The sequence below is a fragment of the Chiloscyllium punctatum genome, chromosome 17, assembly GCF_047496795.1.
Source record: "Chiloscyllium punctatum isolate Juve2018m chromosome 17, sChiPun1.3, whole genome shotgun sequence".
NCBI classification, from domain to species: domain Eukaryota; kingdom Metazoa; phylum Chordata; class Chondrichthyes; order Orectolobiformes; family Hemiscylliidae; genus Chiloscyllium; species Chiloscyllium punctatum.
In genome coordinates this window covers 51,343,515-51,369,186 of record NC_092755.1, presented here as the reverse complement: position 1 = coordinate 51,369,186, position 25,672 = coordinate 51,343,515, and the positions used below count along the sequence as shown (strand labels likewise).

At 39.3% G+C, this 25,672-nt stretch overlaps 1 protein-coding gene across 1 annotated transcript in view; it reads right to left on the bottom strand.

Moving 5' to 3' along the window:
- mapk1 (mitogen-activated protein kinase 1) overlaps positions 1-25,672 on the bottom strand; it is a 112,258-nt gene that overhangs the window by 19,679 nt on the left and 66,907 nt on the right. Inside the window, exons 2-3 of the mRNA XM_072587113.1 lie at positions 21,356-21,538; positions 16,753-16,942 (exon numbers count right to left, since the gene is read on the bottom strand). Coding sequence (XP_072443214.1) covers positions 16,753-16,942; positions 21,356-21,538 — 373 coding nt within the window. The remainder of the gene's footprint in view (positions 1-16,752; positions 16,943-21,355; positions 21,539-25,672) is intronic.

The window sequence follows — 25,672 nt, the reverse complement described above, 5'->3', positions numbered from 1 at the left end:
GAGGAAGCATATGTTAGATATAGACAGGATAGATCAAGTGAATCCTTAGAAGAGTATAAAGAAAGGAGGAGTATACTTAAGAGGGAAATCAGGAGGGCAAAAAGGGGACATGAGATAGCTTTGGCAAGTACAATTAAAAGGAGAATCTAAAGAGTTTTTACAAATACATCAAGGACAAAAGGGTAACTAGGGAGAAAATCGGGCCCCTCAAAGATCAGCAAGGTGGCCTTTGTGCGGAGGTACAGAAAATGGGAGAGATTCTAAATGAGTATTTTGCATCAGTATTTACTGTGGAAAAGGATATGAAAGATACAGACTGTGGTGAAATAGACGGTGACATCTTGCAAAATGTCCATATTACAGAGGAGGAAGTGCTGGATGTCTTGAAACGGGTAAAGGTGGATAAATCCCCAGGACCTGATCAGGTGTACCCGAGAACTCTGTGGGAAGCTAGAGAAGTGATTGCTGGTCTTCTTACTGAGATGTTTGCATCATCGATAGTCACAGGTAAGGTGCCAGACGACTGGAGGTTGGCCAACGTAGTGCCACTGTTTAAGAAGGGTTGTAAGGACAAGCCAGGGAACTATAGACCAGTGAGCCTGATGTGGGTGGTGGGCAAGTTGTTGGAGGGAATCCTGAGGGACAGGATGTCCATGTATTTGGAAAGGCAAGGACTGATTAGGGGTACTCAACATGGCTTTGTGCATGGGAAATCATGTCTCACAAACTTAATTGAGCTTTTTGAGGAAGTAACAAAGAGGATCGATGAGGGCAGAGCAGGAGATGTGATTCGTGGGAGACTGGTTAGCAAGGTTAGATCTCACGGCATACAGGGAGAACTAGCCATTTGGATACAGAACTGGCTCAAAAGGTAGAAGGCAGAGAGTGGTGGTGGAGGGTTGTTTTTCAGACTGGAGGCCTGTGACCGATGGAGTGTCACAAGGATTGGTGCTGGGTCCACTACTTTTTGTCATTTACAATAGTGAGTTGGATGTGAGCAGAACAGGTACAGTTAGTAAATTTGCAGATGACACCAAAATTGGAGGTGTAGTGGACAGCAAAGGAGGTTACCTCAGATTACAACAGGATCTTGACCAGATAGGCCAATGGGCTGAAGTGGCAGATGGAGTTTAATTCAGATAAATGCGAGGTGCTGCATTTTGGGAAAGCAAACCTTAGCAGGACTTGTATACTTAATGGTAAGGTCCTAGGGAGTGTTGCTGAACAAAGACCTTGGAGTGCAGGTTCATAGCTCCTTGAAAGTGGAGTCGCAGGTCGATAGGATAGTGAAGGTGGCGTTTGGTATGCTTTTCTTTATTGGTCAGAGTATGGAGTACAGGGGTTGGGAGGTCATGTTGCGGCTGTACAGGACATTGATTAAGCCACTATTGGAATATTGCGTGCAATTCTGGTCTCCTTCTTATTGGAAAGATGTTGTGAAACTTGAAAGGGTTCAGAAAAGATTTACAAGGATGTTGGCAGGGTTGGAGGATCTGAGCTATAGGAGAGGTTAAACCAGCTGGGGCTGTTTTCCCTGGAGCGTTGGAGGCTGAAGTGTGACCTCTTAGAGGTTTACAAAATTATGAGGGGCATGGATAGGGTAAATAGGCAAAGTCTTTTCCCTGGGGTCAGGGAGTCCAGAACTAGACGGCCTGGGTTTAGGGCGAAAGGGGAAAAATATAAAAGAGACCTAAGGGGCAATGTTTTCACGCATTGGGTGGTACGTGTATGGAATGAGCTGCCAGAAGATGTGGTGGAGGCTGGTATAATTGCAACATTTAAGAGGCATTTGGATGGGTATATGAATAGGAAGGGTTTAGAGGGATATGGGCCAGGTGTTGGCAGGTGGGAATAGATTGGGTTGGGATATCTGGTCGGCATGGACCGAAGGGTCTGTTTCCATGCTATCCATCTATGACTGACTCTCAAATGCCATTCAGTATAAGATGACTTGAAAATGACCATGCTGGTTAACAGACTAGTTGCTATGCGTGTGATTTGGGACACTATTGGCACTATGCTGGCAACAGGGGTGACAGGGTCATCCTCACATGAAACTGACACCAGATATTCCACAAGTCGAAGAGGTAGTCATGTGGCAATGAGGATTTGCATATCATTGTACTATTGTAAATTTAATCCTGGATTTGCATCAATATTAATCTGAATTTGGCAAACATATGCTGCAACAGCTGAACAATGTTTGCCAACTGATTTCCAAACCCTTCACTACAGACTTGGACCAAACGTATACCAAAAAGCTGAACTTCAGAGAGGGAGTGTATGAGACAACATTTGACAGATTATGACATCAAAAAGCCCTAGCAAAACCAGTCAAGGAGAATTAAAGGAGAAATTCTGATGATTAGAGTGTGATTAACACAATAGAAGATGGTGGTGGACATTGCAGGGTAATCATTTCAGTCCCAGGATATCACTGCAAACATTCTGCAAGATAATGCCCTAGGCCCGACATTCTTCAGCTACTTTATCAATGGTCTGCTTTCCAACATAAGGTCAGAAAAGTGTCACTTGCAATTCCTCAGTCCATGATGTTAATGCACAACAGCTCGACAATACCCAGGTTTGAGTTGATAATAGCAAATAACATTCATGTCACAAGTGCCAGGCAATGACCAACTCTAGTGACAATGATTTAACCATTGCCCAATGATATTCAATGGCATTGCCAGAATCTGACACTCTCGACATCCTGGAGGGCACCACTGATCAGAAACTGAGCTGCCCCAACAAATACTGTGCCTGTAAAAGCAAATCAGAGGCTAGGAATTCTGCACTGAATAATTCAACTCCTCAAAGCCAGTCCACTATCCAAAATAACTCAGCCATTTGGATTACGTTTTGGGCATGAGGTGACAGGGCCCCTGAAATTAGAGAAATTAATACATCAGAGTTCAGAAACCATACATTTGGACTATGTAAAATTTTAGACAAAGATTAAATAGAGCGGGTGAGTTGGATACACAGCATTTGAAAGTAGCATAGCAAGTGATGAAACAGACAAGAGAAAAATTTGTAATTTTGCTAGTAGTGATAAAGAGTTAGCATTAGTCCCAGTGGCAGATGAATCTTTAAAAGACAAGGATTAGTGGGCCTTAAAAATCAAAAAGGAGAGTGTGAGGTGAATTATTTGATAAGAATGCCAGATAGAAAGAAATCTCAAAGTGTCATGTGAAAATGCTCAAGGTATTTGATAGGGAAAGAAAGGAGAATGCCTTACTGGTTACAATACAGAGGGAAGAACCAAGCCCCGATGATTCTGAATTGGACTTCCTCAAATTAAGTTGGATAATGAGGAAGTTCTCAAAATTGGGATAAATTCAGTTACCTTCCAGAGGAAAATCAAACTGTCCTGAAAGAATTATTACAATCACATGGAGAGATATATGGGAAAAAGTTGGGAAGTCATCTAATTACATATGTTACAGATCGATGGTCCAACTAAGCAACATCCTAATTAACATAACTCTCAAGTTGACAAAGATTCACTAAGAGTGATTGCATGCTTAAAGGTAATTTAATCAAAATGAGTTGCAGCAAATACAGCTCACCCATAGTAACGATGTCAATAACTGCATGTGGACTAGTGCAAAGTGAATGCAGTTACAAAATCTGATTCATATTCTATTCCATGTTTGGAAGACTGTACTGAGGTGGTGGGACAAGCAACTTTATTTCACAGTTGGTCTTTCCCAAAGAATACTGAAAGGTACCTTTATCCCAAAGAGTAAAGGAAATTTCTGCTGTCATTACATTCAGTGGACAATATCAGGTCAAAGTCATGCCATTTGGTCCAGAACTATAGAAGGCATAGATTTAGGGTGAGGGGGGTAAAAATTTAAAAAGGACTTAAGAGGCAACATTTGCACACAGAGGGCTGTGCACGAATGGAATGAGCTCCCAGAGAAAGTGGAGAGGCTGTTACAATTACATTTAAAAGGCATCTGAATGGGTACACAAATAGCAAGGATTTAGAGGGAAAGGACCTAGTGCTGGCAAATGGGAGTAGGTTCGGTTAGGATATCTGGTTGGCATGGACAAATTGGATTGAAGGGTCTGTTTTGTTGCTGTACATCTCATACTCCAAGTGCAGAATATTTTAGTGCAGAGGATTGTCAGAAGGCACTTGACAGTGTGAAAACTGTTAACCACTGTCCCAGTGTCAGACATACCTAATTACACAAAGCCATTCAAGGTGACTATCTATGCAAGTGATGTGGGTATTGGTGCTGTACTCTTGCAAGACGACAAAAAGATAGAAAGACCTATTGTGTTTTTATCCCCAGAAAACAGAGTAGTTATCAACACAAATATTCCATGATTGAGGTGACCTGGAGTTTGGTATTGTTGCAATATTTATATTGCCATTAAAGTGACAGACAACAGTAAATTCTGATCATGACCCATTAACTTTTGTGGAAAAATTTAAGGTGAAAATTCCAGACTGTTTAGATGGAGATTACTACAAACATTAAATTTGAAAATTATACACGTGGTAGGGCGAGAAAACAATTGCCAAAACGCAACTCAACTTTGGAAGAGGAAGACAGTGGTGAGGAAAAAAAATGGCCTGTAGTAGTGAATGTTTGCAAACTTAGAGTCAATGTAATGTATAGGTACTGTAGTGAATGAACATCATAAAATTAAAGGTTTGAAAAACAAAGCTATCTTTGTATATTTATGGTTTTTTTTAAAAAAAGGGAGGAAGGTGTGACAATACTATGGCTTTAAGAGGTGCATTTTATTTTTTTTTAAATAAGAAAAGATTAAAGATGAGGTGTCAAACACAGTCGGCTCAAAGCCGATAAACAGCTCGAGAAGCCGGGGCTTTTTTTTAAAAAAAAAGGTTGGAATAATAAAGCCGAAATGGGTTGGATCAAACCACAGAACCAGGATTTTTAGTTTTAGTTTTCTTCAGTTGCTGGAATCTTGAAGCTGGATGTGGAAACTTTTATTCCTGTTACAGCAAAAATCGAGGGTTCTCTTCCTACTGCTAGAATGGCATGAGACAATCTAGTTCACCAAATTTGCCTTTGCCAAGGGTGCACTTGAGAGATTACTAGATTAGAACAGTTAATTAGCGTTAATAAATACAGGTACACAATCCTTTACCTGAAACTCAGGGCCAGCTGAGTTTTGGAGTTTTTCAGATTTCAGAATAAGTGATAATTTAACAGTGAAATAAAAATCTTACTGTGCCAAAAGCCTTCTTCACTGCCCTGTCTACCTGTAACTCCACTTTCAGAGAACTGTGAACCTGAACTCCAAGATGCCTCTGTGCTACTACACTCCTTAAAGACCCTACCATTCACCATGAAACTCCTACCTTGATTTGACTTTTCAAAATGCAAGACCTCATTCTTACCTAGAGGAACCTCAATTATCCAAAGGACATGGTCAGGGAGTATTTCATTAAGATAACTAAATGCCAGATATCAGTTAGCCAACCAGTGGGACCTTGTGATCTTGTACGGGTAATCCAAAATTCAGTTAATCGATGCCAGATAATTGAGGCTCCTCTGTTTAAACTCCATTTGTCAACCCACTCCCCCTGCTGATCAAGGTCCTGCTACAATTTCTGATAACCTTCCTCACTGTTCATGATACTGCCTGTCATCTGCAAACTTATTCATCATGCTCTGTACATTCTCATCCAAATCATTTATAGAGATAACGAACAGTAATAGGCCCAGCTTCGACCAGAGGCACTCCAGTAGTTACTAGAAAGATATACAGACATTGGAGAAAAGAAAAGGAGGTTGATACCAGGTAAAGAGGGACTCTCCTATACAAAGATTCAATAGGTCAGGCCTGTACTCATTAGAATTACAAAAAATGAGGGGCAGCTTTATTGAGACATTCAAGATTCTTAGGGGACTTTATATATAGTACATACAGAAAGGTTATTTGCCCTTAGAGAATCTAGGACCAAGAGGGCATTATCTCAGAACAAGAGGTTTTAAGTCAGAACTTTCTGAGCATGGTGAATCTGTGGAATTCTTTATTGCAGAGGACTGTTGAGGCAGTGTCATTAAGCATATTCAAGGCTGAGACAGATTTTTAACCAATAAAGATATCAAGGATTTTAAGAACAGGAAAGAAAGTAGAGGTGAGGATTATCAAAGCAGCCACCATCTCATCGATGGTGAAGCAGACTCAATTAATTGCTATTATGTCTATACTAATTTGTAATATTGCCTTTTTGCCCCGCTTCAGCTTGCCTCCTAAAACTCTTTGGTGCTGTTTGTTCCCCAATGGTTTAACTCTTGTTGGTTCTGCCTCTCTTTCACTTGTTAGGAAACATCTACTCATTTGGTAGTCAAAATCTTGGAAACTGCTGAAAAGGAGACATGCTACTGAAGATTTAATCTTGCACTTAAGACAGAATACCAACTTTATAAAAAGGTACGATTCATACTGCATGAAAAGCACATTACTGATTGGTCCAGGCACTGTCATGGAGAATGCATCTGGGAATACTTACCCACAATCTTTTGTTTAAATTTTAAAAAGGAAAATCAAGTCTGGTTGAAACATGGCATACTGAATTCAGAGGAACAGTGACCCCCAACCTTTTATTTAATTGAAAAAGTGCATTGCTTCAACAAATTCCTTTCTCCTCCAGATTGGGCTCTACGCAAGTATATGCAGCCTTTAAATGAGGCAAAGTACAAGCTTAAACTGGTTGCTAGCATATTCTTGATACATTCTGGATTGATATGACTAAGTGCTGTCCAATCTCAGATCATTAATGTTGGACATAAATTCTGCAAGCACATACTAATTTACTTTAGTCAGTATGCTCTTGTTGGGAACAGATAGAGATATGCCATGTGAATATACTGCACCAATCATTGGGAAGCTTGGCCCATGCATGTGGCATATCACAGACCACAACATTTGCATATCACGTTTGCATGCTCGTTAGAATGCCTTTAATGAGAAATCTTGAGTCTTGCCCCTGGCCCAACCATCTTCAGCTACTTCAACACTGACCTACCCTCCACAATCAAGTCAAAAGTGGGGACATTCGCTAATAATCACACCACTTTCAGCACCATGCACAACAATTCAGATCCTGAAGCAGTGTCCAAATAAGCAAGATCGGAACAAAACCTATGTTTGAGCTGACAAGTGGCAAGTAATGTTTGCACTACACTTCCAGGTAATGACTATTTCCAACAAGACCGATTCTAACTATCACCCTTACAGTTGATGGTATTACCACCATGGCCGAATTCCCCTGGGAGTTACCATTGACCATAAACTGAGCTGGCCGAAAAATATCAATACTGTGATTGCAGGGGCAAATCAAAGGCTACACATTCTGCACGAGTAACTTACCTTCTGTCTGCCCACCATCTACAAGGCACAAGTCAGGACTGTGACAGGATATTGTCCACTTGCCTGGGTGAGTGTAGCATGATACAACCCAAAACAAAGCAGGCCAATTGATGGATTGGGAATGTGGTGCCAATCACACCCTCAATCAACACTCAGTATCAGCTCTAAATACTAGTTACAAGATAAATCGCAAAAATTCACCAAGGCTCCTAAAGATAGACCTTCCAGACCCTCAACTACCATCTGGAAGGATGATACAATGGGAGCCCTACATGTAAGTTCCCCTCAAAACCACGCATCTGACTAAGTAGATCACTGTTCCTTCAGTGTTGCAGAGTCAAAATTCAGGAACTCCTTCCTAATAGCATTGTGGATCTACCTACACCGAGTAGTCTGCAGTATTTCAAAAAGGCAGCCCACCATCACCCTTTAAGGCAACTCAGGGAACATTCTTGCTTCTATGTTCCAGCTCCATGGTAGATCCAGAATTAATAGGAAAAGGAATAGGCTGTTCAGCTTCTTGAGTCTGCTGTGCTATTTAATAGGATCATGGCTGATCAGATATTCCTCATGGCCACTTGCCTGCCCATTACCTTTACTGGTCAGGAATCTGTCTTAAACATACACATGGACTCTGCCCCTACAGCTCTGTAGCATAGACCTCCAAACACAATCTTCAGAGAAGAAATTCCTCACCTCAGTCTTAAATTGGCATCTCTTAATTCTGAGAAGTCTTTATTGTATGCCCTTTGGCCCTAGATTCTGCCATGAGGCAAAACCCATATGATTCAGTGAGATTACTCACTGAAGTTTAAAAATGTTTACCCATAAGAAATCTCTCCATAGCAAGGATCATCCTTGTGAACCTTTCCTGAACTATCTCCAATGGAACTATATATACTTGCCTTAAAACAATGGGATCAAAACTCAGTACTGCAGATGTGGCTTCACCAGCACTTCATATGAAGTGCTTTTTACTCTTACTTCAACCCCCTTGAAATAAAGATCAACATTCCATTAGCTTTCCTGATTGCTTTCTGCACCTGTATGCCAGCTTTGAATTGTGCACAGGTACCACACACTCCTCCCTTCCCCCCCTCAAATCTGTGCTTCCGTTTTCTCCAAATTTCAGTTTCAAAATGAACTACTTCACATTTTCTGATTATGCCAACTTTCTCCCCCCCACTCACTTATCAGTATCGCTCTAAACTGTTGTATCCCTCTCTCAACTCGCCTTTCCACCTATTTGGGTCATCTGCAATTATGGCTACACAGTATATTTGCTTCCTTCCTCCATTAATACAAGTTATTAATATATTGTAAAGATATGTGCTCCAATATGCTCCCTACAGTCCGAGAGACTATAGCATTAATAAAAGTTTAATTGTGGCTCACATTAAGAACTAATCAATTTAAATAGCTAAGTGGACAATACATCTGCAGTAAGGAACATTCTTACCAATGTCAAAGTAGCAAATGTTGAAGAACAAGCAAAATGATTCTTGAAAGAGTTAAAATAGCAAGCTGTTATTCCAAGACCAATTAAGTTCAACTTCTCCATTGCTCCTTGACTGTAATTTTGTCCAGTGTCAAAGGCTTTTATCTTCAAAAGGAATAAAATATTAAAAACTGTATTCTCCAATTCATAAAAGCCAAGTAAACCCATTGCTTTGGCAATTTAACAGTATGTCAACTACGTAGGGTGTTTGCCTAATTCAAATGAGAAATTAATAATTTGCAAAATTAGTTAACAGAAACAGGGAGAGAATGAATTAATAACTCTACAGTTAGACATTAGTACTGAACTCCCCTTTGTTCAACAGCAGATGCATTCCAACGGCTTGAGCATACCATAATATTTTGTCACTGAAGCTAGAAAATGTTAGAAATTTGTAATAGTACAAGTGCACCAAGAACCATTAAAATGAAATTAAACAATACAATAAAAATGCTCTCTTCCTGTCAAAGAAGATTTTATGTAAAGCAAATTATCCAATTAAAATGTTGCAAGTTTTAATCATAGCTTAAGAAATTCTTGTGCACTTGTTCTAACTGGATCATATACAAGATAAGGCCACGCAAGTGGTCACAAAACTATGACTAAGTATACCCCTCAACTTCATTTTCCTCTTCAGCCATCTTGCATTCTTTGACTTTCCCTAAAATCAATTCATCTTGGCCTTGACCATACTTTGTCCAGTCTAAATGGCTTGCTCCTAATTTTAGACTATAGTTCTGGACTCTCCAGTCAAGGAAAACAACTTGACAACAGTACAGTAAGGCTGAGAAGTCCAATGTCAAACTGAAAGCTGCACTGCAATAATACAACTGTAAACCTGCACACTTTTTTCTTTAAATTAAAGGAGGGAAGGAACAGAGAATTTGCATTTATTCAAAGTCAACAAATGAATCATCTTAATTAAGATAGTCCAGCCAAAAGCAGTCAAGCTCACCTTCAACAATGATAGATGGCCTCAAATTACAGCCTTAGGGCCAACAACTTCTCCTCTACTTATATAAGTGTTACGTAGCATTCACAACTGCTTGATACCACTACACTGCCACTTGATAATACCAAGAGCAGAGCTCATGTGGTTAATCATGCAGAATATAGCATTAAAACAGGAAGCAGGAACATACTAACTTTCATTTCATATGCAGGATAGGTGGCTTATGAGTGAATTTTTTTTTAAAAAAAATCGAAAGTACCTCCAAAATTATACATATCAAAAATGAGTTTTGAAAAACCTTCTTGCTGATGCGATATTTTCTTTATAGCTATTTGTAATGCTCCACTAATGATTAAGAAAGTACTTGAAGCTTGAAAGAGGGTGTAATCAAATTCAGGGTTTAGAAAATAAGCTCTGATCCATGGAATAATATCCTGATCTTCAGACTTTTTTGGATTTTATTGCATTTTATTAAAAAGTGAAACTTAAGCATGTTAAAAAGGGAGAAACTCAGAAGCAAAAATATTTTGGTGGTTTTTAAACTAGTAATGTTTATAGAAACAGATTTGCATTTAGTGTTTACTCTTACGAAGCAGATAAAGCACTGCAGAAACCACTGACAGATCAGACAATGGAAGAGTCAGAAACATCCCAATCCATCCCACCTCAACTACTGGCACCAGAGATTGATGTTTTTCATTAAACATTTCTTAGCAAAGCAGCTGAACCTCTGAGTGACTATTTGTCTCAAATTCATAGGAACAAACAGAATGCATACAGTTAACAAAATCTGAATGCAAATACAATGAGAATGCCTGAGCTAAAGGTGCATTCTGAACAGTGTCTGGGCTAATGTAGCATTTGTAATTGGAAAAGCAGTTATCTACAGTACTTACCCTGTTCAACTGCAAGTCCTTTGAAATTGCATGTGAAGCTTACCTTTGACAAATCAGGGAAAAATTGATTGCATACTTAATTGGAAATCTTAATTGGACGCAAAACTAGTTTAATAAAATAAATCCCTCAATCAGATTGGATCATTCTCTAATGATTGCATCTAATTAAAAGTTCCTTCTATCTAAGATATTAATTTGTGTATTAAACTTCTTTATGTAAACATAAATAACAACTCCAAGTAGGAGCCGGAAAATGGTTTTATGCTGAGGGTTAGGGTTAAATCGGAATAGTAATGATTTGTTTGTGATGAGGTGCGAGTTAGTCTCAATCTGTTCAAAATTGATAAACTAAAAAGGTGAACCTTGTAGCCTGAAATTGCAAACCAAATTACCATGAGATAATAAAAGAATTTTAAGTGCCTTGGTTAAAATAGGTCAGAATTTACCAAAATCTGGCCCAAAATGGCAGGAAACTTTTCTGTTGGGCACACTAAGCTTTGTTACTACTTCAAGATCAAATTTCATAAAGTCAGCATGATGTATACACATTTAAGTGCCATACAACCACAATAATAATGATAACACAGACAGAAGCCATTTGATCAGTTATGACACTGAAAAATACATTCCATTGCTCCATCTCTTGAGAATCCAGCAAGGGCAAAATAGCTCACCTCAGCATCTGCTATCAAAACTCTTCAGAATCTCATTTGTTTCAATGATCTCACCTCAGTATTCTAAAATCCCAAAAAATACAAGTCCATTCTATGCAGTCCTTCCTCATTAGAAGGAGTATCTAATACCAGGAATTAGTGCAGTGATTTTTTTTTTAAACTGCACCCATCTCCAAAGGCAAGCTGCATTTTTCACTAGATATAGAGACCAAAATTGCATGCACTACTTTAGGTATGGCTCCAAAAGGCCTGTACAACTGCTCCAGAAATTATTGTACTCTGAACACATGGCAATAAAGGTTAACATGGTATTTACATTCCAAACAGTTAGCTTGCAAGCATCGGAAATATGCTACTTGAACAATGATACCCAAATCCTCGGAACACACATTTAGGAGCTTTGCACCATTTAAAAAGATTCTCCTTTCTAAATTTCCTATCAAAAGGTGAAAATCCTCAAACTTCGTCATGTTATACTACAGCTGCCATTCACTTGTCTAAATCCATTTGCATGTGTCTTCCTCAAAGCTTACTTGACTACCTTGTTTTGCATTATGAGCAAACATTAAGTCTGTTTGTACTGGTTGCTAAAAATGTGCCACAACTGAGGCCCAGGCACTCAAATTCTTGCAGCATGCCATTAATAACAGCCCATTCCTCCCAACTGTTAACCAATCCTCACTTAAGCTATTATCCATGACCTCTAAATAACAATTGCTCACAGTCAATGCCTTTTGAAGCAACTATTTGTTAGCACTTTTAAGTTAATGCAACATACTAAGGCGTTTCATAGGGGATTGAGAAACAATCTGTGGGGGGGGGGGTTAAAAATTTTTCAATGGAATGCAGATTTACTGATAATCATTCTGGTTGATAGCTTCCTTCCTACTCAGTTATAAATTCTCCCTTTCGAAATCTCTTCTACTCTCCCATCCACCACCCACCCGACCTCCACTTTTAGTTCAAATCTCTACTTATATCAGCCCTTGGCGAATACCAATGCAGAGTACTCATGAGGTCCTCAACCATTTTCTCTGGTTCCTTGCATAAATTCCCCTTGTCCTTGAGTGGATGTACCCATTTCCTAGCTACCCTCTTGCTCAATGAGTGTATACAATGCCTTGGGATTCTCCCTAAACCTACTTGTCAAGGACTTGATCATAGTGACATACAACAGTCATCACAATTTTAAATTTTTAAAACAGTTATGGATAAGGAAAGACTGGACCTCGTGTAAAAGGTGCTAAATTGAAGGCTAATTACAACAGCATTAGGTAGGAATTGGAGAAATTAGATCGAGGTTGGCTATTTGAGGGTAAACCCACATCTGACAGTCTTTTATAGGCCAGTTATCCGAGTTTAGGACTTGCATGCTTCTGTGAAGCTAGATAAGGATGGCAAGATTAGAGAACACTGGGTGATAAGAGATAGTGAAAGTTTAGTGAAAAAAGAAAAGTGTCAGATTTGGAAACTGAAATCAGACAAGGCCCTTGAGGAACAAAGGAAGCAAAGAATTTTGGGCATCAGGAGGGCTAAAAGGGGCCATAAAACATCCTTGGCAATCAGAATAAGGAAAATCCCAAGGCACTGTGTGTATCTTAGGAGCAATAGGGTAGCTTGGGAAAGGGTAGGTCCATTCAAGGACAAAAAGAAATGTGTGTATGGAGGCGAGGAAGTGGAGGAGATCCTTAATGAGTACTGTGCATTGATATTTATCAAGGACATGAATATGTTGAAATTCTAGGGCATGTTGATATTAAGGTGGTGGTGGTGTTAGGTGGCTTTAAACACATTAAGGTAGTTAAGACCCCAGGGCCTGATGGGATCTAACCCAGGATACTGAGTGAGGAAAGGGAGGAGATCGCTGGGGCCTTGATAGAAACCTTTGTATCCTCTTCAGCATAGCTGAGGTCCCAGAAGACTAAATAGCCAAAGTTATTGCTTCGTTTAAAGGAGGGCATCAGGGATAATCCATGAAATTATAGGCTGGAGAGCCCGATATCAGTAGTAGGGAAATTACTGGAGACAGGATTTACTCGCATTTGGAAAAGAGTGGACTTGAAAGATAGGCAGCATGGCTTTGTCTGGTTTCAAATCTGATTTGAATTTTAAGTAATGAACATGATAATAGCTTTTTTTCAAAAAACTAGAGAGCTGTAGGTCTCTGAAATGCACTGCCAGGGGAGGTGGAAGCAGATACAATTGCAAAATTTAACAGACATGAACAGGCAGGGAATAGAGGGATACAGACCATTTTCAGGCAGATGAGATTACTCCAGAATAACATTGTCATCTTAGACCTGTCTCTATGATGTCCTGTTCTATGAGGGTAGCATAGTAAATGTAGTCGACATGAACTTTACTAAAATATTGACAAGGTTCTATATGGTAGGCCAGTCGAGAAGATTAAGTTTCAGGAGACCAAGGAGAGTTGGCAAAGTGGACTCAATTGCCATGGTCATAGAAGTCAAGAGGATAGTTTGGCGGGGGGGGGGGGGGGGGGGGGGGGGAAGAAAGTGTTTCCAACTGGAGGTCTGTGACCAGTGGCCACAAGGATCACTGCCAGGACATCTGTTATTTGTTAATTTGTATGGTTGAAAAAGTAGGAGAAAGTGAGGACTGCAGATGCTGGAGATCAGAGCGGAAAATGTGTTGCTGGAAAAGCGCAGGTCAGGCAGCATCCAAGGAGGAGAATCGACGTTTTGGGCAACAGCCTGAAGGGCTCATGCCCGAAACGTTCATTTTCCTGCTCCTTAGATACTGCCTGACCTGCTGCGCTTTTCCAGCAACATTTTCAGCTCTGAAAATGTAAGTAGTCTGATTATATTTGCAGAGGACAAACTTTGGTGGAATTGCAAATAGTGGGGAAGGTTGTCAAAGGATACAGCAAGATATAGATCAGTTGAAACGCTGGGTGGAGAAATAGCATATGGAGTTTAATACAGACATACAAAGAATGCACGAGGAAAGTATACTGTAAATAGCAGGACCTTTAGGAGCATTGAAATACAGATGGATTTAGGGTGGAAGTCTGAAAGCTGCAAGTGGACCATCAGATAAAGGCAACAAACCAAATGTTTGCCCTCATTGGTCAGGGTATTGAGTACAGAAGTTGTTAAGTCATGTTGCAGCTTTATAAAACTTTAGTAAGCCAAATTTGGAGTATTATAGAACATAGAACATTACAGCACAGTATAGGCCCTTCAGCCCTCGATGTTGCACCGCCCTGTCATACTAATCTGAAGCCCACCCCACCTACACTATCCCATGTCCATATGCCTGCCCAATGACTACTTAAATGCACTTAAACTTGGCGAATCTACTACCATTGCAGGTAGAGCATTCCATACCCTTACTACTCAGTAAGGGAACTACCTCTGACATCTGTCTTATACCTATCTCCCCTCACTTTAAAGTTGTGTCCCCTTGTGTTTGCCATCCCCATACTTGGAAAAAGGCTTTCCCTGAGCACCCTATCTAACCATCCGATTATCTTGTATGTCTCTATTAAGTCACCTCTCAACCTCCTTCTCTTGAATGAGAGCAGCCTCAAGGCCCTCAGCCTGCCCTCGCAAGACATTCCTTCCATTCCAGGCAACATCCTAGTAAATCTCCTCTGCATCCTTTCCAAAGCTTCCACATAATGCTAACCAGAACTGTACACAATACTCCAAGTGGGGCCATACCAGAGCTTTGTACAGCTGCAGCATAACCTCCTGGTTCCGGAACTCAATCCCTCTATTAATAAAGGCCAAAACACTATGCCTTCTTAACAACCCTGTCAACCTGGGTGGCAACTTTCAGGGATCTGTGTACATGACATCTGCACTTCCAAGAATCTTACCATTAGCCCAGTACTTTGCATTCTGATTACTCCAAAGTGTATCACCCCTCACTTGTCCACATTAAACTCCATTTGCCACCTCAGCATCCTGTGTCTCTCTGCAACCTACTACATTCTTAGTCACTATCTACAACTCCACCAACCTTAGTGTCGTCTGCAAATTTACTAACCCACCCTTCTAAGCCCTCATCCAGGTCATTTATAGAACTGGCGAACAGTAGTGGACCCAGCACTGACACTTGCAGTACACCGCTAATAATTGGACACCAAGATGAACATGTCCCATCAACTACAACCCTGTCTTCTTTCAGCAAGCCAATTACTGATCCAAACTGCTATGTCTCCCACAATCCCAATCCTCCGCATTTTGTATAATAGCCTACTGTGGGGTATCTTATCGAATGCCTTACTGAAATAAGTTTTTTTCCCTCTTCCTTTTTCACACCTCTAAACTTAACAATATTGTCACAGTTTTCCAAATGTTCCCCTGCTGAAACATGTTCTTCATAGCCCAGAACTAGATTTCTTTGTCAGTTCTTAAGCACTGATTTGGACACCAAACATTACTACATTTCCCTCTTCCTTTCAGTCAATATTAGGATACCTAAGTCGCCGCCACTTTCTAGAAACGTAGAAGTACCAACAAACCTCTTACAACTTCCTGCCATAATTTGGTGGCCTACCATACCTACTCAGTAACACAGGTTCCCGGTTGTTCCTAGATTTTAGCTAAATAGATTATGATCTTTGAACCTGCAAAAGCATCAGCTCTTTCTAGTGCATAACATTATCATTGATCAATACAACCAACTCCTTTGCTGCCTTCCCCATTTTCATTGAATACATAGTTGACAGGAACATTCTATTACCTTGACAGCCAAGACTCTATTGCTGCTACTACTACATTTAAATTACATGTCTACTAATGCCTGCAGTTCATTAACCTTATTTTTATTACATGCACCCAAACTCATCAGCTGCCTCATTTCTCCATCTGATTGGTCCCATTTGTGGATTACTCTAGTATTTTACATTTCCCCAGTCCCCTCTGCACCTTGTATCGCTCAATAGTTCATCAGATGCTCTCATTCTGCTAAATTAGTTGAACCACCTCATTAATCTCCCTGCCACAGCACTGACATGAGATTGTTGAGCTAAGGCCCATTTTTATTGCAATCCATCAGACACACTGTTCCTTCAGTGTCAGTAGGTCAAATCCTAGAACCCTCCATAATGCAATAAAAGTGCATCTTCATTACAAAGACTGCCAGGCATAGAGCAATTTGGAATGAGAAATATATGCAGCCTTGACAGGGACTTTCACATCCTAAGAATGAATTTTTTAAAAAAATGTTTTTGCTGCAAATGTCTGACGCTTTTTCTACATTTCTCCAACCATGGGCTAAAAGTCTGAGAAGATAACTGCTCATGCCTGCAGTACTTTCAAAACAGCCATTGTTTGTCCAAACTTTTTTCTATCATTTGTCAATCTCAGTGCAAAAAAGGAAATGTAAGTCACTAACCTTCAGGTCACAGGTGGTATTCAGCAGTAGGTTGGATGGCTTGAGATCCCGATGAAGGACATTGGCAGAGTGGATGTACTTTAACCCTCGCAGGATCTGATACAGGAAGTAACAGATATGATCATTGCTAAGATTCTGAGTCTTCAGCAATTTATACAGGTCTGTTTCCATCAGGTCCTGTACAATGTATCTGAGAACAAAAGTCAAGGAAACCACAAGTATTCCAACACAACCTATACAGTCTGTTGAAGAAAACTAAAATGGTTTTAACTATAAAATTGATTATTTTTCTGTAAAAATGTTTGCAGTGACACTATTGATCTTTTCAAGTGACTTGGTAAAACATGTCAAATGGAAAACTCTTCCTATTTACTTCAATCAACTTTTTTTTTAAAAAATCAGACTGCAAATCTACAGTATTGAAACCACAGAATGAAATCTCAATTCCTCAGATGTTAGAGCTGTACAGCATGGAAACGAACCCTTCAGCCCAATTTGCCCATGCTGATCAGATATCCAAAATTAATCTAGTTCCATTTGCCAGCATTTGGCCCATATCCCTCTAAACCCTTCCTATTCATATACCCATCCAGATGCCTTTTAAATGCTGTAAAAGTAGCAGCCTCCACCCACCTCCCCAGCAGCTCATTCCATATATGCAGCACCCTCTGCTTGAAAAAGTTGCCCCTTGGGTCCCTTTTAAAATCTTTCCCTTCTCACCCTAAACATATGACCTCTAGTTCTGGACTCTCCCAGCTCAGGGAAAATAACTTATATGAATAGAGTAAACAGACCTCAATTTTCTGAATCTAAGGTCACCTTCATCTTCCAATGCTCCAGAGAAAAATGGACCCAGTCTATTCAGCCTCGCTTTACAGCTCTAACTCTGGCAATATACTTTTAAATCTTTTCTGAACCCTTTCAAGTTTCACAATATTCTTTCCATAGCAGGGCAACCAGAACCTAACCAACATCCTGTACAGCCATAACATGACCTCCCAACTCCTACACTCAATGCACTAACCAATAACAGCAATCACCCCAAACGCCTTCTTCACTATCCTATCTACCTGTGACTCCACCGTCAAGGAGCTACGAATTTTCCCTCCAAGGTCTCTGTTCAGCAACATTCCCCAGGACCTTGCCATTAAGTGTATAAGCCCTCCCCTGATTTGCCATTCCAAAGTGCAGCCCCTCACATTTATCCAAGTTAAACTCCATCTGCCACTCCTCGACCCATCTGATAAAGGTCCCCTTGTACTGAGGTAACCTTCATCGTCCACTACACCAATTTTAGTGTTATCTGCAAACTTACTAACCATACTTATGTTCAAATCCACATTTATATAAATGATGAAAAGCAGTGGACCCAGCATCAATCCTTGAGGCACACCACTAGTCACAAGCCTGCAGACTGAAAAGCAACCCTCCACTGCTGTTCGCCTTCTACCTTCGAGCTAGTTCTATATCCACATAGAGTTGTCCCTGTATTCCATGTGAACTAACCTTGCTAACCAGTCTACGGTGTGGAACTTTGTCAATGCCTTACTGAAATCCATATAGATCACATCCACCACTCTGCCCTCAATCCTCTTCATTGCTTTAAAAAAAAACTCAAGTTAGATTAGATTCCCTACAGTGTGGAAACAGGCCCTTCGACCCAACAAGTCCACAGCAACCCTCCGAAGCGCAACCCAGCCAGACCCATCACCCTCCAACTAATGCGCCCAACACCAATGGGCAATTTAGCATGGCCAATTCACCTGACCTGCACATGTTTGGACTGTGGGAGGAAACCCACACACACTGGGAGAATGTGCAAACTGCACACAGACAGTTGCCCGAGGCAGGAAGTGTGGGACACAATTTCCCACACAAAATCATGTTGACTACCCCAATCAGTCCTTGATTTTCCAAACATATGTAAATCCTGTCCCTCAGGTTGTCTTTCCCTTAAGTGGGTCACAAATATACTCAGTACTTTCAACTGCATCCAGATATTGTAGTGATTTATAGCCAGATGACTTGCAGGACTGATTTTATTTAATCTTTTGAGGGTGTATAAACCAGTATACAAATTAATGGGAGGAGTATGTCATTTGGCCTCCAACCCGAGCCTTCTCTACAGTTCAACAAGATCGTGGTTAAGCTGATAACTCCACATTCCTGCTTCACCTTTACCCCCAATTCAAAATAATAAAAATCTACCTACTTCCAAAGTAAAAACGCTTAAAGACTCTTATTCCTGCACTACATTTTCATGAAGTGTACAAAAGTCATGACCAAAAAAATTCTACTCATCTCTCAACTGAGTGACCAATTATATTCCAATGGTCACTCCTCATTCTAAAAACTCCCCAAACATGAAATATGCTTTCCAAACTAACTCTTAAGGATCTTATATTTTTCAGTTCAAATTACCCCTTAACCCTTCTCAACTCCAGTACATAGAAATTTAATCTGACCAACTCCCTCATAAAACAATCTGGCCACTTCTGGTATTAATCTAGTAATCCTTCTCAGAATTGCTTCTAATGCATTTAGATCCTTCCTTACATCAGGAAACCTGGACTGTACAAAATATGCCTGATGTAGTAGTACCAACATATGAACTTAAATATTACCTCCATTTTTGTATTGAATTACTCCCATAAAATACATTCTATGAGCTTTCCTAATTACTACCCTTACCCTATTAACCTTCCTCAATCCAAACAAACAAACAATCTGAAACCAAGATCCCTCAAAATCTTAGCTGTACCATTTACCTAATATGCTTTATTATTCCTTCCAAAATGGGCATTTTCCCACATTATACTCCATCTGCCAGATCAATGCCCACTCACTTAACCTACCTATATCTCTTTGCAGTCTCTTCATAGTTTATTTTTCTGCTTGTCCTCAGCAAATGTTTGGTTCTTTCAACTAAATTTATGTACATTGTAAAAATTTGAGGCCCCTGCACAGATTCCTGTGGCATCTAGTTACATCTTGCCAACCACAAAGTGACCTATTTGTGCCCAAACAAAGCAAAACCAGCCAATCTTCAAATCATCCCAAATATTTACCACCTACATGTTAAGTTTATGTTTTTCACAATAGTCTTTGGTATAGCACTTTATGAAATGTTTTCTGGAAATCAAAATCAAAATACAATATATCTACCATTTCCCCTTTATCCGCTTACTTTTAGGAATTCTAATAAACTGGTTATACAATTTCCCTTGCACAAAAAAAAACATGTTGACTCTGCACAGTTAATTTTCATAGTGAATGTCAAAGCTAAGTCAACAGGCTTGTAACTTGTTTAGTCTCCCTCCCTTTTTGGATTAACTAGTTCACAATCTAATGGAACCTTCCCAACTTTCAGCAAGTTTGGAAACTTAATGAACGCATCAACTGATTAACTAGCCACTTTATCTAGACAGATAGAATCTTAAATGAAGTCTTAATTATGACTTGTCATTCCAAGCTTCAAAGATTTGCTCAATATCACTTCCATGATAATTGAAATTTTTCTCTTTTGCATTCCTTTCTCCATTCCATTTTCTGATTTATAGCATTTTTGGGATTTACGTCTGGCCTCTCTAGCAAAAGACCTATGCAAAATACCTGTTCAATTAACTGGTTGTTATTTCCTATTATTGATTTCCCAAACTCATTTTCTATTTATTGGTTCAACATTCACTAACTCAAAAACTACAGAATCTCTTACTGCTTTTATTTCTAGTTTTTTTTGTACTAGACTTTTTAGTTTTGTCATTCTTTGCATTTCTTTAAAAAAAGTCTAATCTTTTGACCTGCCACTTGTCTCTGCACAATTACATGATTTTAAAGTTTGATTGCATTTTTTAAACTTTTTGTTAACCATAGTCAATAGGTCCTGGCTTAGATTTTTATATGTCAGAGTGTATCTGAAATATCCCTTTAGATGTCAGCAACTTCATTCTCTATTGACTTATCCCTTAATTAGCCAGTTCACTTTAGTTAGGTCTGCTTTCATGCCCTCATAATTGCCCTTAGGTTTAAAATTTGAACCTTCCCTCAAATTGAACCTGAAGTTTAATCAAATGATCCCTGCTACATTGGGGTACCTGCAATGGAGGCTGGCAACTAATTCTCTCATGTAGCCCTTTCTCTGGTTAAATTCAGAAGGTGCTCTTTTAGAGATTATTGCAAAAACGTTCCACAAACTCGTGTATTACACATTCAAGGGAAGGGAAATTGAACATTATGTCTGAACAATTGTGTTCTAGGATTAGATTCGGCATGAACATTTACTCAGAAAAGCTTCATTCATTCGGCCTAACAAAATACCTTGACAGCATCACAGTACACGCTTGGCACAGTTCTTCCAAATTCCACACCATTGCAGGCTTTCAACAAGGTTGAAAATGACTGTTCTAGCGACTGTTTTTCAGCCAAATATCAGGAAGAGACTTGATACAGCTCACTTCCTTTCCCTTACAACTAACACAAAAATGAGTTTACACAATTAGCTTAGGATGGATTCAAAATCATGCTCAAGGGGTGAAAGGGCAATATGCTAACCCTGAACATCAATAAGACTTTTTTTTTTACAAATGCTGTTTAAGCAGGATACACATCTTTCATCTGGTCAATGGTGGGGGCTCTGATGATGTCGTTGATGCCGATGATATTCTCATGTTTGAAGCGCAGCAGGATTTTAATCTCACGCAGAGTTCGCTGGCAGTATGTCTGGTGTTCAAAAGGGCTGATCTTTTTGATGGCCACTCGAACTTTATTCACATTGTCATGGGCAGAGCTGTAAAAACAATATTTCACTGCATAGGACACAAATTCATAGAATCCAAAACTAATACCACTCAGCAATATATCTGCATAAATTCACAGGATTAGAATAGAAACGAAAATACTTATTTTTAAATAGACAATATACAAGAGAAGATCAATCATTAAATCTTCAAATAAAAAACCAGGACAAACTATAGCTGAGTGACAGTTTAACTAATCAGGTACCCCAAAAATGATGCGTTATGTAAGATATACCACAACTTAATTGCACCTTCAAGTTGTTTTAACAGATCTTTCAGACAAAAATGGGAGGGTTAGAGTGGGAACTGCAGCAAGAAAAGGGCAATATAAAACAAACTAAGCTTATGTTAACTCAAAAATGTATGGAGAATGCCTGTGATTTGTCAAAGCTGTCTATATTTAGACAAAATGTTCTTTTCATAGAATGTTGGCTCTGCCTAATTGTACTATAATTTTTTAAATGTCCACTTGCTATTTTCAAGAAACAATTCCAGCATTTTTCTAACAAATTTATGACCGGTCGTTCCCTCTTCTTAAATAGGGGTGTTACATTTATGGTTTTCCAAACTGCTGGGATCTTTCCAGAATCTAAACAATTTTGGAAGATTACAACATCCAGCAGGGGAAGGTCCTTTGGCATTATGGTAGCACCCCTACTTCTGGGCCAGGAGGTCCAGGTTCAGGATCCATCTGCCCCAGACAGGTGTCATAAAATGGCCAAATAGATTGGTTGAGAATATCTACAGCATCCAGTATCTTTGCAGCAACTCCTTTAAAACAGAGAATGCAAGCCATCAGATCCAAGAAAATTGATGGGTTTTCTTTCCAAAGGTTTATCTTTTTTTTTTAAAAAAGTTTCTCTCCCTTTTTCCACTTAATTTTATACTATTCTTGGAATACTTTTTGCATCTATGTTGACAGATACAAATTGCTTGTTCAATGTTTGCCATTTCCTCATTTGTTATGCATTCTTAGTCCCATAACTTAAGGCACAATGTTTATATTAACAGCTTTTGTGAATATCTAAAAAAAAAAGCAGCTATTGTTTGCTTTTATAGTTAGTGGTCATTTACTTGGTCTAATTTCACCCTTTCATTTTTGTCAGTTTTTAAATATTTTCCCAACTTCTGACCTACCAGTAACCTTTGCAGCACTGTATGCCTTTTATTTCAATATAACGGCAACCTCAAATTTCTTAGTTAACTGTAGGACTGCGCCTCTTTTTCAAAAAAGGAGTCTTTCCTGCTCAAAGGAATAATCTTTAAGAGTTACATAAATATGTCACTGCTTTTCTAATGCCTAGTCTTTTAAACGTTTTCCCCCCCAGCATGCTTTAGTTCACTGTTGTCTTATCTTTGCATTTAGAATCACTGGAACTGGAGTAGGCAAATCAGCGTTACAAGCCCGCCCAACTATTCAACAAGATCATGGCCAAACACTTCAAACACCTTCCACTCAGCCAACAGATCACTGGTAATTAGAAATCTTTCAATCTCCATCTTAAGTATACTTAAAGACCAAGCATCCACAGCCCTCTGGGGCAACTGAGTTTAATCTGCCTAAAATTAAAGTGTCATTTTCAAAATATCAATATCAACTAGTTTGTGCTAGACATACCATTTAAATAGCACCTTTAAATCATTTCACACCAGAAAATTAAACCCCATGAGAATATTTTCTGAACAGCTGATTACCTGCTGTGTATTTCAGTTTTTTAACAATCATTCCTCTCTATTTATGTACCTGTTCCTGAGACCCCCCCACAAATGAAATTCATGAGTGCAAAGCTCATTTAAAAAAGGTCACAAGTAACAGGTATGCAATTTTTGCCTGCAGATGTTGATTTGACATTTTTTGGTGCAGATAGATGAGTATGAGATTCATAATTTTGCAGATAGATTTACTGTACTTACAATAACTTTGTGCTTCTCTCCATGTGTACACGTATGCATACACCTTTAAATCATACCCGCATGCAACACCCTGAATAACCAAACACTCCGTGGACATTCCGCAGATGTCCCAGCTTCTCAACAGAGGGTGGAGTCTGAATGCATGCCACAGTGTTTTAAAAGAATGACCATGTTCTAATTAATTTGCACTTTCAAGCAAGAGAAATCTAGGTGTGCCTTGTGGGCTAAGTGCCACTGCACATGCAATAAATGATACAATTGGACTTCAGCTTTAAACTCATTGGACTAAATGGCACATGTCCACTAATACGTGTGGAAGAAATTGACTTGGGTAATGATCTAATTTCATTGATCACAAATAGCAAACAAGAGATGGGTAGATGAGTAACCTCGTTTTGTTGGGAAGTCATACTGTTTTGAATACCACTGGACAAGCTGATATTAATTTCTCCGCATTATTTGCAGATTCGCAAATAAAGTTCAACATCTGAATTAAAACCTTCCAGGTGGTAATCCAGTCATGATGCAAGGAGGAAGTGCATGCATCCACCTTAAGGCATATCTTTCGGTGTAGCTTTTACTTACTCGATGTTAAAACACAGCAGTAAAGAAAGCACAGTGCATGATGTTCGTGCATTCTCAACTGAATTGCAATAAATCTTGTACACTACAACCATAGATTAGCCAGAAATGGAGCTGAATCTGGAGGGAGCATTTTGCATTGTGTAACCAGACCACAGTACTAGTGATTCTGACCTGCAAAGTTTGTGCTGACAGCAGCAAGACCAATCCAAAGCAACAAATTAAAATATTAAGATTCCTTTTGATTCTAAGAACTTATGACCAAAGTGAAAATGGTATTAACAGATTAAATACGCCTGGTCACTCAGCTGCCTTCCCATCATTCAATAGTCAATTGGCCTTTGGTAACAATAATAAGATTACTGAAGAGTTCAAAAGCTCTAGGCAAAAAGGAGAAAGTGAGGACTGCAGATGCTGGGGATCAGAGTTTAAAAATGTGTTGCTGGAAAAGCGCAGCAGGTCAGGCAGCAAAAGAGAAGGAGAATCGACGTATCGGGTATAAGCCCTTCTTCAGGATTCCTGAAGAAGGGCTTATGCCCGAAACGTCGATTCTCCTTCGATGCTGCTTGACCTGCTGTGCTTTTCCAGCAACACATTTAAAAGTTCTAGGCAGTCCAGCAAGAACGAATGGTTCAAGGGACCAAAAAATGCTGGGAGTGAAGAAAAACAGCTGGTGTTCATTACCCTTATAATTGCCAACATATTTTGAGACAGAGACAGTTTACAGATTCTAGAGATCATTCCCAGTAAGGTGCCCTTTACAATAGATCTATGACATAAGAGCAGGACCATAATATGTTTCTTCAACCAGACGGAAGAATCCATTTAGATATGCAGTCTAACCAAGTAACAAGTTAGAATATTCAATTCATCATAAAATCATCCACTGAGGAAAGCAAAGATAGATTGCATTTGGAGAGATGAGACAAGAAAAAAAAGCTTTAAAGTATTTCCAATAATTAAATTCTGCTGGAATCAGACTCCATACTCTAAATCAAATGTGGTATGCTGGAATTGTGCTGCAGTAATAAAGGCTCAAGGCATAAAACATTTACTTACATCTAAATGTGGCAGCCTTAAGTGGGTAGGTATTCTACCCTTACATTAAGGCCAAGACTCAATAAAGGAATGAATACATCGTAGCTCATTGGGTAGCAGGGCAAATTGGATAACTTCACTTGTTAAATTTGCATGTTCAGACTCAGTAAGTGACAGCGCAGCTACTCCCTCATAATAGGAGTGTTGATATTTTGCAGTAGGCACAACTGATGCTATCAGCCATTGATTATGTTGGACATAAAACATTGGAACTATTTAACAGGTCAAACAACATCTGGAAAAAAGCCCTTACTGAATTTACCAATTCTGAAGATCACTTGAAATATTAAAATTTCATTCTTGTGCAGTTACAACACAATCTCTGCACTCAGTTCAAATTCAGATTTCCTACAAAACTTAACCCCAAAATTAACTATTTTGCTCACAGAATGATAATGTATTTGAAGTAAACATGGCCTTTCAGATAAAAACCAATTCACACGTAAAGTGCTCAGTCTGAGAGTGGAAAAGTGTCCTTAGCTATATGTTTACTATGAAACCAACCATAAGATTCTGTACACAAATACTAT